Below are 15,387 nucleotides of genomic sequence, written 5' to 3'. Positions count from 1 at the left end.
GTGATCGAAATATACAGATCTTTTTACTTTCGTCTATTCTTCTCCATAAGTGGGTCATTAGTATTATTTTACCAATGTGCTACGACACTATTTCCTTGCCAATATGTTTATGGAATTTTTAGAAGCAGGAACTTTTGCTGACATCACTCCCAAGCATGTGACCTGGTTGTGATACACGGACAATATCCTACTCATCACCCCTAGGAAATTCAATCTTCATCACTTCCAAACTGCACTGAACAAGGTAGAGCCCACCACTCAGCTTTCCTTAGAAGAAATTAATGATTCCCTTCCTTTCTTAGATATGCACATCTGAAAACATAGTAACCAGCTGAAATTTAAAGTACAGGTAGTCGTCGACTTACGACCTATGCGACTGATCGACTTTACGACCACAAGATGGTGCAATAATATCTAACATTTGCAATGTTATGCCTGGCAGTGCAGTACATTACTCCGCACGCTGCGAGATGCGAGTACGATAGTTTTCGCAGGCTGCCGGCAGCGTCAGCATCCCAGCCAGCTAAATTTTCTTTCATTTTGTTTGTTTGAAGTAAAATGTTTCCTAATTTTGCATTGCATTTTGTATTTTTTGCAATTTATAAAATATAACACACTTTTTATGCCTAGGCTAGTTTGTTGTCGATAACAATATGTTCGGTACAGTACACATACATATACCAAGGCTTTTTCCCCCTTATTAGGGAGGTAGCCAAAAAGGGAAAGGCATAAAAACACTCCCACCCATTTCATCCCTAAATACACTCCACACCCCTCCCACCCTCCCTCTCATCTGAGCACCTCCTGGATGACGGGTCATCCCTGCACCCTGCCCACCGCCCTGGGTCAGAAGCAGTGTCGCAAGACACAGCACATCCACAGCAAGGCCGCTTCATTTAATCGGCGACCCCATCTCTCTTTCCCCCCTTGCATATAAGGAGAGGACGGGGAGAAATCCCTTCGGGCTGCGTCAAAATTTACTCACACATACTACCCCACCCCCCCGCCCATTCCTCCTCATGCAATCACAACATCATCCATATACAACCATTCTCCACTCACCTCTGTCTTCCGTCCTCTCCCTTCCTTCCTCAACAGACATTCCCCTCTTCCCCAAAGCCCCCTTCACCCCATCCATCCACCTCATCCTAGGACGTCCCCTCATGTTCACTCCCTCCACATCTGCCTTCCATACCTCTTTTACTAGTCTTTCTTCACTCATTCTTTCCATGTGTCCAAACCATCCTAATATTCTTTCATCAACCCTATCTCCCAAATCCTTTTTCACCCCTGTTCTCCTCACCTCCTCATTTCTCACTCTATCCAGCCTAGTAACCCCCATCATACTTCTCAGACACCTCATCTCAAACATCTCTTCTTCTCTTATGTTCCACGTTTCTGCCCCATACAGTGCTGTTGGCACAATCACTCCTTCATACAGTCTCCTCTTAGCATCCATTCCCAAATGTCTATTCCTCATTACACACTTTAATCAACCAAGGCATTTACTCGCTTCTCTCAATCTACATTCTACCTCCACCTTCACTCCACCTTTTCCTGCTACACTTGCACCCAAGTATCTAAAACTATCCACTTCCTCCAGTCGCTCTCCCTTAATGTTCACTTCCAGTCTACTGCCACTTTCACCCCTTGTACATCTCTTCACCTTACTTTTACCCACATTTATCTTTAGCTTTCTTCTATCACATACTCTCCCAAACTCTGCCACCAACTTCCTCAATCCCTCCTCTGACCCTGCCACAAGCGCAGTGTCTTCCACAAACAACAGCTGGCTCACCTCCCACTTTTCTCCATTTTCTTTAACCATCTCCAATCCCTGACCCACTACCCTAGCATTCACCTCTCGCACCACCCCATCCATGTATAAGTTGAACAGCCAGGGCGACATAACGCATCCTTGACGAAGTCCCACCTTTACTTCAAACCACTCACTCTCTCCATTTCTAATCCTGACACAAGCTCTACTACTCTCATAAAAACTCTTGACAGCTCCCAAAAGCTTTCCTCCTATCCCATAAATCTGCATAACCTCCCACAGTGCCTTTCTGTCTACCCTATCATAAGCCTTTTTCAGATCCATAAAAGCCCAAAAAACATCCTTCCCCTTTCCTATAGCTTTCTCACATATCTGTCTTACCACAAAGATCTGATCTACACAACCTCTACCTGTCCTAAATCCACACTGTTCCTCACCAATTACTCCTTCTGTTCCTCTCCTAATCCTCTCAATTAAGATCCTCCCATAAGCCTTCCCTACTACACTTAACAGGCTAATCCCTCTGAAACTACTACATTCACACTTGTCCCCTTTTCCCTTGTAAAGAGGAACTATGCAGGCACTTCTCCAGTCCTCCGGTACTCTACCCTCTCTCCAGCAAACATTAAATAATCTCGCCAACCAGTCAACCATCACTGAACCTCCCTTTTTCCGACATTCTGCATGGCATCCATCCAGACCAGGTGCCTTACCTGCTTTCATCATCTTAACAACTGCCTTCACCTCATCCTTCCTTATTTCTCCTCCATTCTCCTCACTCATCACTCTCATTTTCTTCGCATTTCCCACTGCAGCTATCTTTCCTTCCCTATCCTCCTTCACATTTAGCAACTCCCTAAAATATTCTGCCCATCTTCCCCTTACTGCCATCTCTTCCATTATCATCTCTCCATCTGTACCTTTTACCTTTTCTTCCCTACTTGATTCGCCTCCTCTTCCTCTCTTAATTTCTTTCCAAAACATCTTTTTATTACTTTCAAAATTTTCTGTCATACTCCTACCCCATTTCACATCTGCTCTCCTCTTTGCCTCCTTTACCTTTTGCTTTACTTCTCTTTTCTTTTCACGTCTCATATGACTCCCCCCGTCCTCTTTTGTAACCAATCTGTGAATGCTCGCTTCTTCTCTTCTACAACCTTCTTTGTTTCCTCATCCCACCATTCACTACCCTTTCTTCTATTTCCCCCTGCCCTTCTTGTTCCACACACTATCCTTGCACACTTAAAGACTCCCTCCTTGAACCATCCCCATTCCTCCTCCACACACATCTCTGCTCCATCCTTTACTCCCTCCCACTCCTCCTTCAGCTTCTTTTCGTACTCCTTCTCCTTTTCCTTTTCATTCAAGGAGTTCACTCTAAGAACCTCCCTACCTTTTGTCCCTTTCCTCTTTCTCCATCTATCCTCCACTCTCAGCTTACCTTCCACCAAAAAATGATCTGATATTCCCCCACCCTCTCCCCTTAGCACATGTACATCCTTAACTCTTCCTATCATAATCCTATTTACCACTACATAATCCATTAGCGCTCTATCTACCACCCTTCCCTCCACCACCCTCTCCCATGTTTACTTATGCTTGACTTTCTTCCGAAACACTGTATTTGCTATCATCAACTCTCTTTCTAGACACATTTCCACCATCAACTCTCCACTACGATTCTTTCCTGGTAGTATGTTTGTGAGAAGAAAGATGGATGTGTTGGCTTTGAGTGAAACTAAGTTGAAAGGGAAGGGTGAGTGTAAGTTTGGGAGTGTAAGTGGTAGTATGTTTGTGAGAAGAAAGATGGATGTGTTGGCTTTGAGTGAAACTAAGTTGAAAGGGAAGGGTGAGTGTAAGTGGGAGGTTATCAGGAGTGAAGAGAGGGCGAGGGAGGGAAGGGGTGGCTATTCTAGTAAGTGAGGAGATAGGTAAACAGGTAGTGGAGTGGAAGGAGGTTTCCTCAAGGATAATGTGGATGAAGGTGAAACTGGGAAAGATGTGGGTCTTTGTAAGTGCATATGGGCCGGGCAGTGAGAAGAACATGGAAGAAAGGGAGGCCTTTTGGATAGATTTAAATGAGTGCATAGAGGGTTTAGGAAGAAATGTCAATGTAATAGTACTGGGAGACCTTAATGCTAGGGTGGGAAATGGTCCAATCGATGGAGTGGTTGGGAAGTGTGGAGTTCCAGGAAAGAATCGTAGTGGAGAGTTGATGGTGGCAATGTGTCTAGAAAGAGAGTTGATGATAGCAAATACAGTGTTTCGGAAGAAAGTCAAGCATAAGTACACATGGGAGAGGGTGGTGGAGGGAAGGGTGGTAGATAGAGCGCTAATGGATTATGTAGTGGTAAATAGGATTATGATAGGAAGAGTGAGAAGAGCGTGGAAGAAAGGGAGGCCTTTTGGATAGATTTAAATGAGTGCATAGAGGGTTTAGGAAGAAATGTCAATGTAATAGTACTGGGAGACCTTAATGCTAGGGTGGGAAATGGTCCAATCGATGGAGTTCGGTACAGTACTTAAACGAAAAGAATGTGTTTTGTTGAAATAAAAAAAAAAATCCTAATTTTGCCTTACATTTTGTATTTTTATGTTTTGCAATTAATAAAATGTAACGGTAAACTTTGTTTATGCCTAGTCTGTTGTCGATAACAATATTTTCGGTACAGTACGTAAACGAAAAGAATGTGTTTCGAAATATTTTTTTCCTAATTTTGCTTTACAATGATTTTAATGTAACCAACAAAAAAGGATTTGTAGGTCAAAGATGACAGGACTTTATTCAGTATGCGTAGGCCTAGGCTACGTTTCCTAACAAAAATGATAAAAAGTTAATGAATATTAAACAACGTAGCTCAAAGATAATAAGATTTTATGCAGTATGCATATGTTTCCTAAAGAAAGTCTGATGGTAAAATAATAAAGGTTAACAAATACAGTATTAAATATCATAGGTCAAAGATGATAGGATTTTATTCAATATGCTTAGGCCTAGGCTACGTTTCCCAAAGAAAATCAGATGAAATTATAAAAAGGTAAAAAATACTATACAACATAGTTCAAAGATGCTAAGATTATTTCAGTATGCTAAATATATATATATATATTATATAAAGGGTAATATATACTGTATATATATATAGACCGACTTGCGTCCAGATCGACTTACGACCTGTCTGTCGGAACCGAACTCGGTCGTAAGTCAACGACTACCTGTATACAGAAATGATTTAATTCATTTATACTCCCACCATAACATCAGGGTCAAGAAAGGAGTAGTGATAGGCTTCTTCCTTAGGGCACTCAGAATATGCAGTGAATACATAGAAAAGTGCTGATATAGGGAGACTTTTTAAAATTAAAATTTCTATATTTCCTTTTAGATAAATGCAAACAGGCCATTAACCCCTTCCATACGGTGCCGCATACGTAGGCAGCATGAGGAGCAAGTGGATAAGCGAGGCTGCCATATCGGCGTCTTGATTATATTTATTGTAGTTGCCCCTGCGTATGGTTATCAAAATTCACGGGTGAAAGAGAACGATTGATATAAGCGGTGACTATATTTTATGATGCGAGTATTATTACGACACGTCGTGTGGCTGGCAGCGGCTGCTGCCCGCGAGATTTAAGGCCCGTACTGAAGAGGTTAAGATTTTGGAAGGCTGTAAGCAGCAGAGCAGGACAACCAGCAACGTTGCCACCAACCTGACTTGTATTTCAAAAACCACAAATTTGGTAGTAGCAATGTGACAGACCAGTAGGACAATTAGAGAAATCACGAGGACAAGAATAAACACTGGGAAAAAGCTGGACAATACAGTGTTTATCAAATTTTGTGCTCAGGATGTGAAAAATCCTACAAAATCCTACATTGGGGAACAATCACGCAACCTAAAAACCTGGATACAAGAACATAGGTACAATGTCTGCCATGATGTCACCCCCAATGTGTGTGTTGCACTCAGGAGATGGTAGCAACCAGATGGACTGGGTAAATGCAGAACTTCTGGTCTGAGCCCAACAAGATCTGTAGACAATGTCTGGAAACAGCCATCAAACAAGGAACTAACACGAACAAAATAGGGGCAAGTTCATCTCGCCCCCACCTAATTCCTTTAATACCATTGCCAACACAATTTTATGCTATCCCTAGTTGTCCTCCAAAATACACTTTTTCCTCTCAAGTAGACAATTGCTAACCCTTCTCATTTTCTTGTTCCTTGGTTATTTCCTTCACCTAGCCAATTCTTCCATCATATCCTTAACCTTTCCTGTTTCCAGACATTTGGTCCACCTTAATACCACCCACCCCCATTCCTTTTAATTAATCTGCCATGTGTATCACAACCATGTACTTGAAAAGGCAAAACATCATACTAATACAGGCCCCATCCTCACCTGGTGTTTATTTTTATCTCCATGGTTGTTCAAGCTTTGTGGGATTGGGATGGTGAGTTAATGAGTAGGTAGAAGTTGTAAGAAATTATTTGATAAGTCACTTTCTAAACACAACCCTTCTCATTTCTTCTTTAAAGAAAGCAAAGAAGAAGAAGATTGCAAAGATGAAGCCAGCCGATGTTGGTGTTGACACAAGTTCCCATTTTGAAGTTGTAGAGGTGCGTGATCCCCCTCAGAGAGAAGCAGGTGTCAAGGTTGAAGATATTGACACATTAGTAGCCAAGTTAAAGGAACTTGGTAGAGTATAAATAATGTCATTTGTATGGAAGACCAAGTTTTTTCTTTCCATCATGAGTGATGTACAAAAAAAAAAAAAAAATTACAAAACTCCTTTTAGCCTAGCAATTGTTCAAACCCAATTCCTCTTCCCCCTTATAAGGGAGGTCAAATACAACTGGATATCCTAGTTCAATGCAATTTTTCTACACTAGTTTCTATGAACCATTATCCATTGGAAATGTATATAAGAGTTATTTGGAATATAAAATTAGACTATACAAGTGGTTTGACTCAAATCCTAAGTATTACTCAGAGGTTTGTAAAGAGTGAAGTTTAATAGACAATGTTTCTTTTAGTTTCATCTTCTCTGCTGGTGAAAGGAACGTTGTATCCACAGCAGCTTCACACAATTTGCTTATTTCCTCTTTGGAGATGCAGTGATGCTGAAACAAATGTTCAAGTTATTTGTGGAACACATTTTTATGCAGAGAAGAATATTGGATAAGTAATTCATTTAATTACCTTTGCAAAAATGTAGTACTCATTTGAAAGAGATGTACAAAAGACACCTTTATCATCAGTCTGGAAGAGAAAGAAATTATTTTTAGTACAAACAGGACCACCAAATATTATAATACACCAAACACTTGACAATGCTAAGAAATTATTTAATCTTACACAAATGACAAATGGGTGGCCATCTTCCTTCCAGTGCTTCACATGGTGGCTGCCGACATCAGATGCTGTGTTGGACTTTATGTTAGAAGTTATGCACATCTCTGAAATTAATCATTTAATTCCAGAAATTAATAATTCAATTCTAGGAGGTGATAAGAGGGGGGGGGGGGTTGTGTATTTAGGGATGAAATGGTTTTATGCCATTTTCTTTTTGGCTACCTCCCTTGTATATGTACGTATGTATATTTCATTTCATTTGCCAAAGTGATACATAAAAATGAGAACAGCAACATTTTACAAATTTTGTTTCACCTGAGGTCAGGTTCATGCAGTTCAGGATACCGTTTTGTGCGAGACCTTCACATTAGAGTCCACCCAAACAGCAACATAAAATTGCCCATTTGCAGTTGAAGCAAAATCAGTGATATTCTACATCACTGTGTTGATATCCTCAAAAAAATTGGAAGATGTCTCCTACCATATCCTATTAAATTTTGTTAGACTGCTTGGATATGAGATGTCCAGGTACTTTTGTTGCTCAACACTTATGAATATTTGATTTACATGGCCAAGGAACAGCTACTTTTATTATTATTATTTACTTATTTATTTTTTCCCTTCCAAAATTTGTTTGAACACCAAACTACCTACCATTTAAGCAAATGTAATCGGAGATCACACAAGTATATTTAGAATAAATGAGACCTGAAATTGACACAATTGTTCTGGATCTCTTCAATCTTCATCCAAATTTCATTGGTGGACCTCATCAAATGCATGTATTCCCCCCTAGAACTGTTTAAGAAAAATTTACATTTTTGTAATTACAAAATAAACATGGGAAAATGGTTAATGCATTTTGATTGAATTTCCAATTAGATTTGTTCAGCCCATTTTTTCTATTTACTAAGAGTATATTTTGCAGAGATTTCCATATGACTGTTTATGCTATTTTCAAATGTATTCTGAGCCCAAATATTTGACATTCTTTAGTCAAGTCTTGCTTGTCTTCACTTAAGTGCCACTAGTTACAATGACACTTGAAAAATTAGCACCATGTTAATTAAATCAGTTTCCCAGTTCTCTTTCAGGAAACCCACAGCCCCTAGGGAGAAGAATAAAGTCAGAGGTTCAGCTCCTTATGTCACTCAGTAATGAAGTTTTGTCAAATTTCTGAAGTTAGTGCAGGGCACAGCAAGATAAAATTCTATATTTTCTACATGGTGATTGTATCTGGTCATCTGCTACCAGATCAATTCTAGTGCTACTCTTGCAAGTCTGGAGTGATTTCACTTCTGCATTTATGTTTGGGGGGACTGTTACATAAGAATTGGTTAACCAATTTCCTAACATGGTTACTGCAGAGTAACCACAAACAACCAAATCTCAGGAGCAAAAATGCTATCCAGTGGAGCCCCTCAAGGTACAATACTATCTCCTTTACTGTTCATTCTCTTCATGAATGATATCCCAACTCCAGAACCAGCACTAAACACTGATGTTCTTTCATATCCAGATAACCTGAAAACGATATCCCTGCACAGTCAATACAAAATAGCAAAGAACACCTCAGCCTACTTATATACATACATATACGAAAGGCTTTTTCCCCCTTACACGGGGGGTAGCCAAAATGAAAAAGGCGTAGAAATCACTCCCACCCATTTTATTTCCCATATATTCCACCCTCCCATCTTGGCACCCCCCTGGATGACAGGTCATCCCTGCATCCTGTCCACTGCCCTGGGTTAGAAGCAGTGTTGCATGACACAGCACATCCACAGCAAGGCCACTTCATAAATTCGGCGACCCCCCCCCCCCCTCCGTCCCCTCATGCAGGACAGAAGATGGGGATAAATCCCTTCGAGCTGCGTCAAATTTTTCCTCATACATACTTCCTCACCCCCCATCCCCCACCCACTCCCCCTCATGCATCATAGCCTCATCTATACACAACCCTTCTCCATTCACACCTATCTTCTGTCCACTCCCGTCCTTCCTCTAGACATTCCTCTCTTTTGTACAGCCCCTTTCACCCCATCCATCCATCTCATCCTAGGACGCCCCCTCATATTCACTCCTTCCACCTCTGCCTTCCACACTTCTTTTACTAATCTTTCTTCACTCATTCTTTCCATGTGTCTAAACCATCCTAATACTCTTTCATCAACCCTATCTCCCAGCTCCCTTTCCACCCCTGTTCTCCTCCTCACCTCCTCATTTCTCACTCTAGCCTAGTAACCCCTATCATACTTCTCAGACACCTCATCTCAAACACATTCAAACTCCTTCTCTCTTCCTCTCTCATGTTCCATGTTTCTGCCCCTTACATTGCTGTTGGCACAATCACTCCTTCATATAACCTCCTCTTAGCATCCATTCCCAGATGTCTATTCCTCATTACACTTTTTAATCCACCAATGCATTTACTCGCTTCTCTCACTCTACATTCTACCTCCACCCCCACTCCTCCCTCTCCTGTCACATTTGCACCCAAGTATCAAAGTATCCACTTCCTCCAGTTTCTCACCCTTAATGCTCACTTCCAGCCTACTGTCACTCTCTCCCCTTGTACATCTCATCATCTTACTTTTGCCCACATTTATCTTCAGCTTCCTTCTTTCACACACCTTCTCAAACTCTGTCACTAACTTCCTCAATCCCTCCTCTGATCCTGCTACAAGCGCAGTGTCGTCAGCAAACAACAACTGGCTCACTTCCCTCTTTTCTCCATTTTCTTTAAACATCTCCAACCCTTGATCCACTACCCTTGCATTCACCTCTCGCACCACCCCATCCATGTAAAGATTGAACAGCCAGGGCGACATAAAACACCCCTGACGAAGCCCCACACCTTTACTTCAAACCATTCACTCTCTCCATTTCTAATCGTAACACAAGCTCTACTACTCTCATAAAAACTCTTGACAGCTCTTAACAGCTTTCCTCCTATCCCATACATCTGCAGTACCTCCCACAGTGCCTTCCTGTCTACCCTGTCATATGCCTTTTCCAGATCCATAAAAGCCCAAAAGAACATCCTTACCTTTTCCTATAGCTTTCTCACATATCTGTCTTACCACAAAAATCTGATCTACACATCCCCTACCTATCCTAAAACCACACTGTTCCTCACCAATTATTCCCTGTTCCTCTCCTAATCCTCTCAATCAAGACCCTCCCATAAGCCTTCCCAACTACACTCAACAAGCTGATCCCTCGGTAACTACTACACTCACACTTGTCCCCCTTTCCTTTGTAAAGCGGAACTATACAGGCAGTCCTCTGGCACTCTACCCTCTTTTATACCTCACCAGCCAGTCCACCATAACTGTACCTCCTTTCTTCAGACATTCTGTATGGCATCAATCCAACCCAGGTGCCTTACCTGCTTTCATCATCTTAACAACTGCTTTCACTTCATCCTTCCCTATTTCTCCTCCATTTTCCTCACTCATCACTCTCATTTTTTTTAGCGCTTCCCACTGCAACTACCTTTCCCTCCCTATCCTCCTTCACATTAAGCAACTCCCTAAAATACTCTGCCCACCTTCCTCTCACTGCCTTCTCTTCCATTATCATCTTTCCATCTGCACCTTTTACCTTTTCTTCTCTACTTGATTCGCCTCCTCTTCCTCTTTTAATTTCCTTCCAAAACATTTTTTTTATTACTTTCAAAATTTTCTGTCATACTCTTTCCCCATTTCACATCTGCTCTCCTCTTTGCTTCCTTTATCTTATGCTTAACTTCCTTTCCCTTTACTTTGCACCTCTCATACGATTCCCTCGTCCTAATTTGTAGCCAATCTATGAATGCCTGCTCCTTCTCTTCTACACCATTCTTTGCTTCCTTATCCCACCACTCACTACCCTTCCTTGTATTTCCTCCCGCCCTCCTTGTTCCACACACCATCTTTGCACACCTTATGACTCCGTCCTTGAATCATCCCCATTCCTCCTCCACTCGTAGTTCTACTCTATCCTTTACTCTCTCCCACTCCTCTCTCAATTTTATCTTATACTCATTCTCCCTTTTTTTCCTCATTTAAGCAGTTTACTCTAAGTACCTCCCTACCTTCTGCCCTTTTCCTCTTTCTCCACCTATTCTCCACTCTCGATTTACCTTCACCAGAAAATGATCTGATATTCCCCCACTCTCTCCCCTTAGAACATGTACATCCTAAACTCTTCCTACCATACTCCTGGTCACCACTATATAGTCCATTAATGCTCTATCTGCCACCCTTCCATCCACCACCCTCTCCCATGTGTACTCATGCTTGACTTTCTTCTTAAACACTGTATTTGCTATCATCAACTTTCAAGACACTCACCATCAATTCTCCACTACGATTTTTACTTGGAACTCCATACTTCCCAATCACTCCGTCAATTGGTTCATTTCCTACCCTAGTATTTAGGTCTCCCAATACAACTACATTGACATTTCTCCCTAATCCCTCTATGCACTCATTTATATCTACCCAAAAAGCCTCCCTTTCCTCTACGCTCTTCTCACTACCAGGCCCATACACAATTACAAAAACCCACATCTCCTTTCCCAGCTTCACCTTCATCCACATCAACCTTGATGACACCTTCCACTCCACTACCCACTTATCTCTTCACTTACTAGTATAGCTACCCCTTCTCTCCCTTGTTCCCTCTTCACTCCTGAGTACTTCCCAGCTACACTCCCAAACTCACAGTTGCCCTTTCCTTTCATTTTAGTTTCACTCAAAGCCAGTACATCCATCTTTCTTCTCACAAACATACTGCCTATCTCTTCCCTTTTACTCTCATCTGTACCACATCCACGCACATTAAAAGACCCAAATCTTAGGGTACTGGTTGGAAAGCTCCCAGACCCTCTTATGCCTTTACTTTCATTTTTAGGAATGTCCCCTTTTGGGGCTGCAGGTAGTAGGACTCCTAATCCCATCCCCCATCCCTTTTTTGTCACCTTTTACGACAAGTGGAAATACTTGGTGGCAGTATTCTTTTGCCCCCACCACAAGGTAGGTAGGCGAAAAAAGGAAATGAATATTCAGAGAAATGGTACAGGACAGTAACAAGGGGTTGGGGGACAGTATAACAGAGGAACAGTCATAGTATAAAAGTGTCATCATTTCTCTATGTACAGAGTTTTCCTCTATCACAGACTAAATGATGTGTGGCTCTGGTCGGTAGGGGTGCCCCATATAGACCCTAAAGTATCAACTGCATGCTACTTTGCTACAATAACATGCAGCCAATACCTCAGCCTACTTGAATAGATTAAAACAATAGCTCAACAATTACAAAATGGAAGCCTCACACCAGACAAGCATTAATCAAAAAACCATACTATAATAAAACTAAATGGCCATTAAAAAAGAATCCTAAAATTCTAGGCTTAACATTTTACTCTTATGACTTCCAGCTCCACACAACCTGAGTGCATAAACCAACAAGAAAACTAACCTACTTAATCATCACAAGCACGGACTTTGAAGAACATAAAAATCTAATAATCATCTTTAAGCAATTCATAAGAACCATCCTTGACCATGTCTCTGCATCATGGTTCTTAACAATCAGCAACATGAACACAACTTACAAATTTACATAATTGAGCACAGGATGTACCCAAAAACACTAGCATAAAACCACTAAACATATTAGAAATAAACATCAATAGTGTCACAAACATATGGAGCAGATTCATACATATATATACCAAGGTTTTTCTTTTTCCTCCCTTATAAGAAAGGCAGTCAAAGTCAGACATGAATCCACTCCCACCCATTTCATCCCCACATGCTCCACTCCCATTGACCACCCCTCTCTCTGTCCTTGGCTCCTGAGTAATGGATCATCCTTGCATCTTGTCTACTGCTCTCCTTTTTGCCTCCTTTATCTTTTGTTTTACTTCTTTTCTTTTTTCTTTATACTTCTCATATTTTTCTCTCATCCAACTTTGGAACCAGTCCCTGAATGCTCGCTTCTCCTCTACTACCTTCTTCACTTTATCATCCCACCATTCACTAACCTTTCTTCTATTCCCTCCCATCCTCCTTGTTCCACATACCATATTTGCAAACCTTGTCACTTCCTCCAACAAACACCCCTCATTCCTCTTTCACACTTACTTCCACTCTATCCTTCACCATCTCCCACACTTCTCTCAGCTTCACCTTGCACTCCTGTTTCTTTTCCTTCTCGTTTAAGGAGTTTGCTCTAAGCTTCCCTCCACCTTCCACCCTTTTCCTCTTCATTTATCCTCCTCTTTCAATTTACCTTCCACCAAAAAATTACATGATGTTCCCCCACTCTCTCCCCTAAGAATATGAACATCCAAAACTTCCATCCACCACCCTCTTCCATGTGTACTTATGCTTGACTTTCTTCCTAAATACTGTGTTAGCTATCATCAACTCTAAACACATTTCCACCATTAACTTTCCACTATGATTTTTACCAGGCACTGTAGTGGGGGAAAAGAATACTGCCACCAAGTGTTCACACTTGGGTTGTGTCAGGCAACAAAAATGGGATGGGGATAGGACTAAGCATCCTTCTTCCTGTTGTCCCAAAGGGGACATTCCTAAAAAAAGCAAAGGCATAAGAGGGTCTGGGAGTTTTCCAATCAGGACACTAAGGTTTGGGTCTTTTAATGTGCGTGGATGTGGTACACATGGTAGTAAAAGGGAAGAGATAGGCAGTATGTTTGTGAGAAAAGATGAATGTGTTAGCATTAAATGAAACTAAGCTGAAAGGGATGGGCAAGTTTGAGTTTGGGAAGGCCTCAGGAGTGAAGAGAGGACAAGGGAGAGAAGATATAAGTAAATGTGTAGTGAAATGGGAGGTTTCTTCAAGGTTAATGAGGATGAAGGTGAAACTGAGAAGGGAGTTGTGGGTTTTTGTAAGTGCATATGGGCCTGGTAATGAGAACAGTGTAGAGGAAAGGAAGGCTTTTTGGATAGATTTAAACGAGTGCATAGAGGGTTTAGGGAGAAGTGTTAATGTAGTGGTATTGGGAGACCTTAATTCTAGGGTAGGAAATGAACCAATAGATGGGTGGTTGGGTATCGTAGAGTTCCTTGAAAAAATCGTAAAGGAGTTTATGATAGCAAATGTGTTTAGGAAGAAAGTTGAGCATAAGTACACATGGGAGAGAGTTGTGGATAGAAGGGTGGTAGATATGGCATTAATGGACTATATAGTAGGAACCAGGAGAATATTAGGAAGAGCTGAGGAAGTACATGTTCTAAGGGGAGAGAGTGGGGGAACATCAGATAATTTTTTTGGTGGAAGGTAAGATGAGAGTGGACGATAGATGGAGAAAGAGGAAGGACAGAAGGTAGGGAGGTACTTAAAGTAAACTGCTTAAATGAGAAAGAAAAGGAGAAGTACAAGAAGCTGAAAGAGGAGTGGGAGGAAGTGAAGGATAGAGTAGAACTAGGAATGGGGATGGTTCAAGGAGGGAGTAACAAGGTGTGCAAAGATGGTGAGTGGAACAAGAGGGATGGGAGGAAATAGAAAGAAGGGTAGTGAGTGGTGGGATGAGGAAACAAAGAAGGTTGTAGAAGAGGAGAATCAAGCACTATTAGTTACAAAAGAGGATGAGAGAATCATATGAGAGGTACAAAGAAAAGAAAAATCAACCATAAGATAAAGGAGGCAAAGAGGAGAGCAGATGTGAAATGGGGTAAGAGTATGACAGAAAAATTCAAAAGTAATAAAAAGATGTTTTGGAAAGAAATTAAGAGAGGGAGAGAAGGCAAATCAAGTAGAGAAGAAAAGGTAGAAGGTGCAGATGGTGAGATGGTAATGGAAGAGACAGCAGTAAGAGGAAGATGGGCAGAATATTTTAGGGAGTTAATAAATGTGAAGGATAGGGAGGGAAAAGTAGTTGCAGTGGGAACCGCTAAGAAAATGACAGTGATACATACATATACCAAGGCTTTTTCCCCCTTACAAGGGAGGTAGCCAAAAAGGGAAAGGCATAAAATCATTTCCACCCATTCCATCCCTGAATACACTCCACACCCCTCCACCCTCCCTCTTATCTGAGCACCTCCTGGATGATGGGTCATCCTTGCACCTTGTCCACTGCCCTGGGTCAGAAGCAGTGTCACAAGACACAGCACATCCACAGTAAGGCCGCTTCATTAAATCGGCGACCCCCCCTCTCCGTCCCCCTATTGCATAAAAGGAGAGGAAGGGGAGAAATCCCTTCGGGCTGCATCAAATTTTGCTCACACATA

At 41.5% G+C, this 15,387-nt stretch overlaps 2 protein-coding genes across 13 annotated transcripts in view; one reads left to right on the top strand and one right to left on the bottom strand.

The window, feature by feature from the left end:
• The window catches only part of Etfb (Electron transfer flavoprotein beta subunit), a 46,955-nt gene extending 40,214 nt beyond the window's left edge, over positions 1 to 6,741 (top strand). The window contains exon 5 of the mRNA XM_076187445.1: positions 6,319 to 6,741. Within this exon, the coding sequence (XP_076043560.1) occupies positions 6,319 to 6,489 (171 nt within the window). The 3' untranslated portion in view covers positions 6,490 to 6,741. The remainder of the gene's footprint in view (positions 1 to 6,318) is intronic.
• LOC143026663 (N6-Methyl-AMP deaminase-like) overlaps positions 1 to 15,387 on the bottom strand; it is a 135,689-nt gene that overhangs the window by 33,219 nt on the left and 87,083 nt on the right. For 4 of the 12 annotated variants that reach the window (XM_076187438.1, XM_076187433.1, XM_076187434.1 and 1 more), the window contains 2 exons: positions 6,983 to 7,239; positions 6,542 to 6,903 (listed from right to left, as the gene is read on the bottom strand). The exons of 1 other annotated variant lie outside the window; for it this stretch is intronic. In XM_076187438.1, coding sequence (XP_076043553.1) covers positions 6,766 to 6,903; positions 6,983 to 7,239 — 395 coding nt within the window. In that variant the 3' untranslated portion in view covers positions 6,542 to 6,765. Of the gene's footprint in view, positions 1 to 6,541; positions 6,904 to 6,982; positions 7,240 to 15,387 lie in introns of those variants that run through there. 7 more of the 12 variants (XM_076187440.1, XM_076187441.1, XR_012966526.1 and 4 more) reach the window with 4 other exon arrangements.

The sequence above is a fragment of the Oratosquilla oratoria genome, chromosome 6 (genome assembly GCF_046742065.1).
Source record: "Oratosquilla oratoria isolate Oo_2021 chromosome 6, ASM4674206v1, whole genome shotgun sequence".
Taxonomy (NCBI): domain Eukaryota; kingdom Metazoa; phylum Arthropoda; class Malacostraca; order Stomatopoda; family Squillidae; genus Oratosquilla; species Oratosquilla oratoria.
This window is presented reverse-complemented; position numbering and strand designations above follow the sequence as displayed.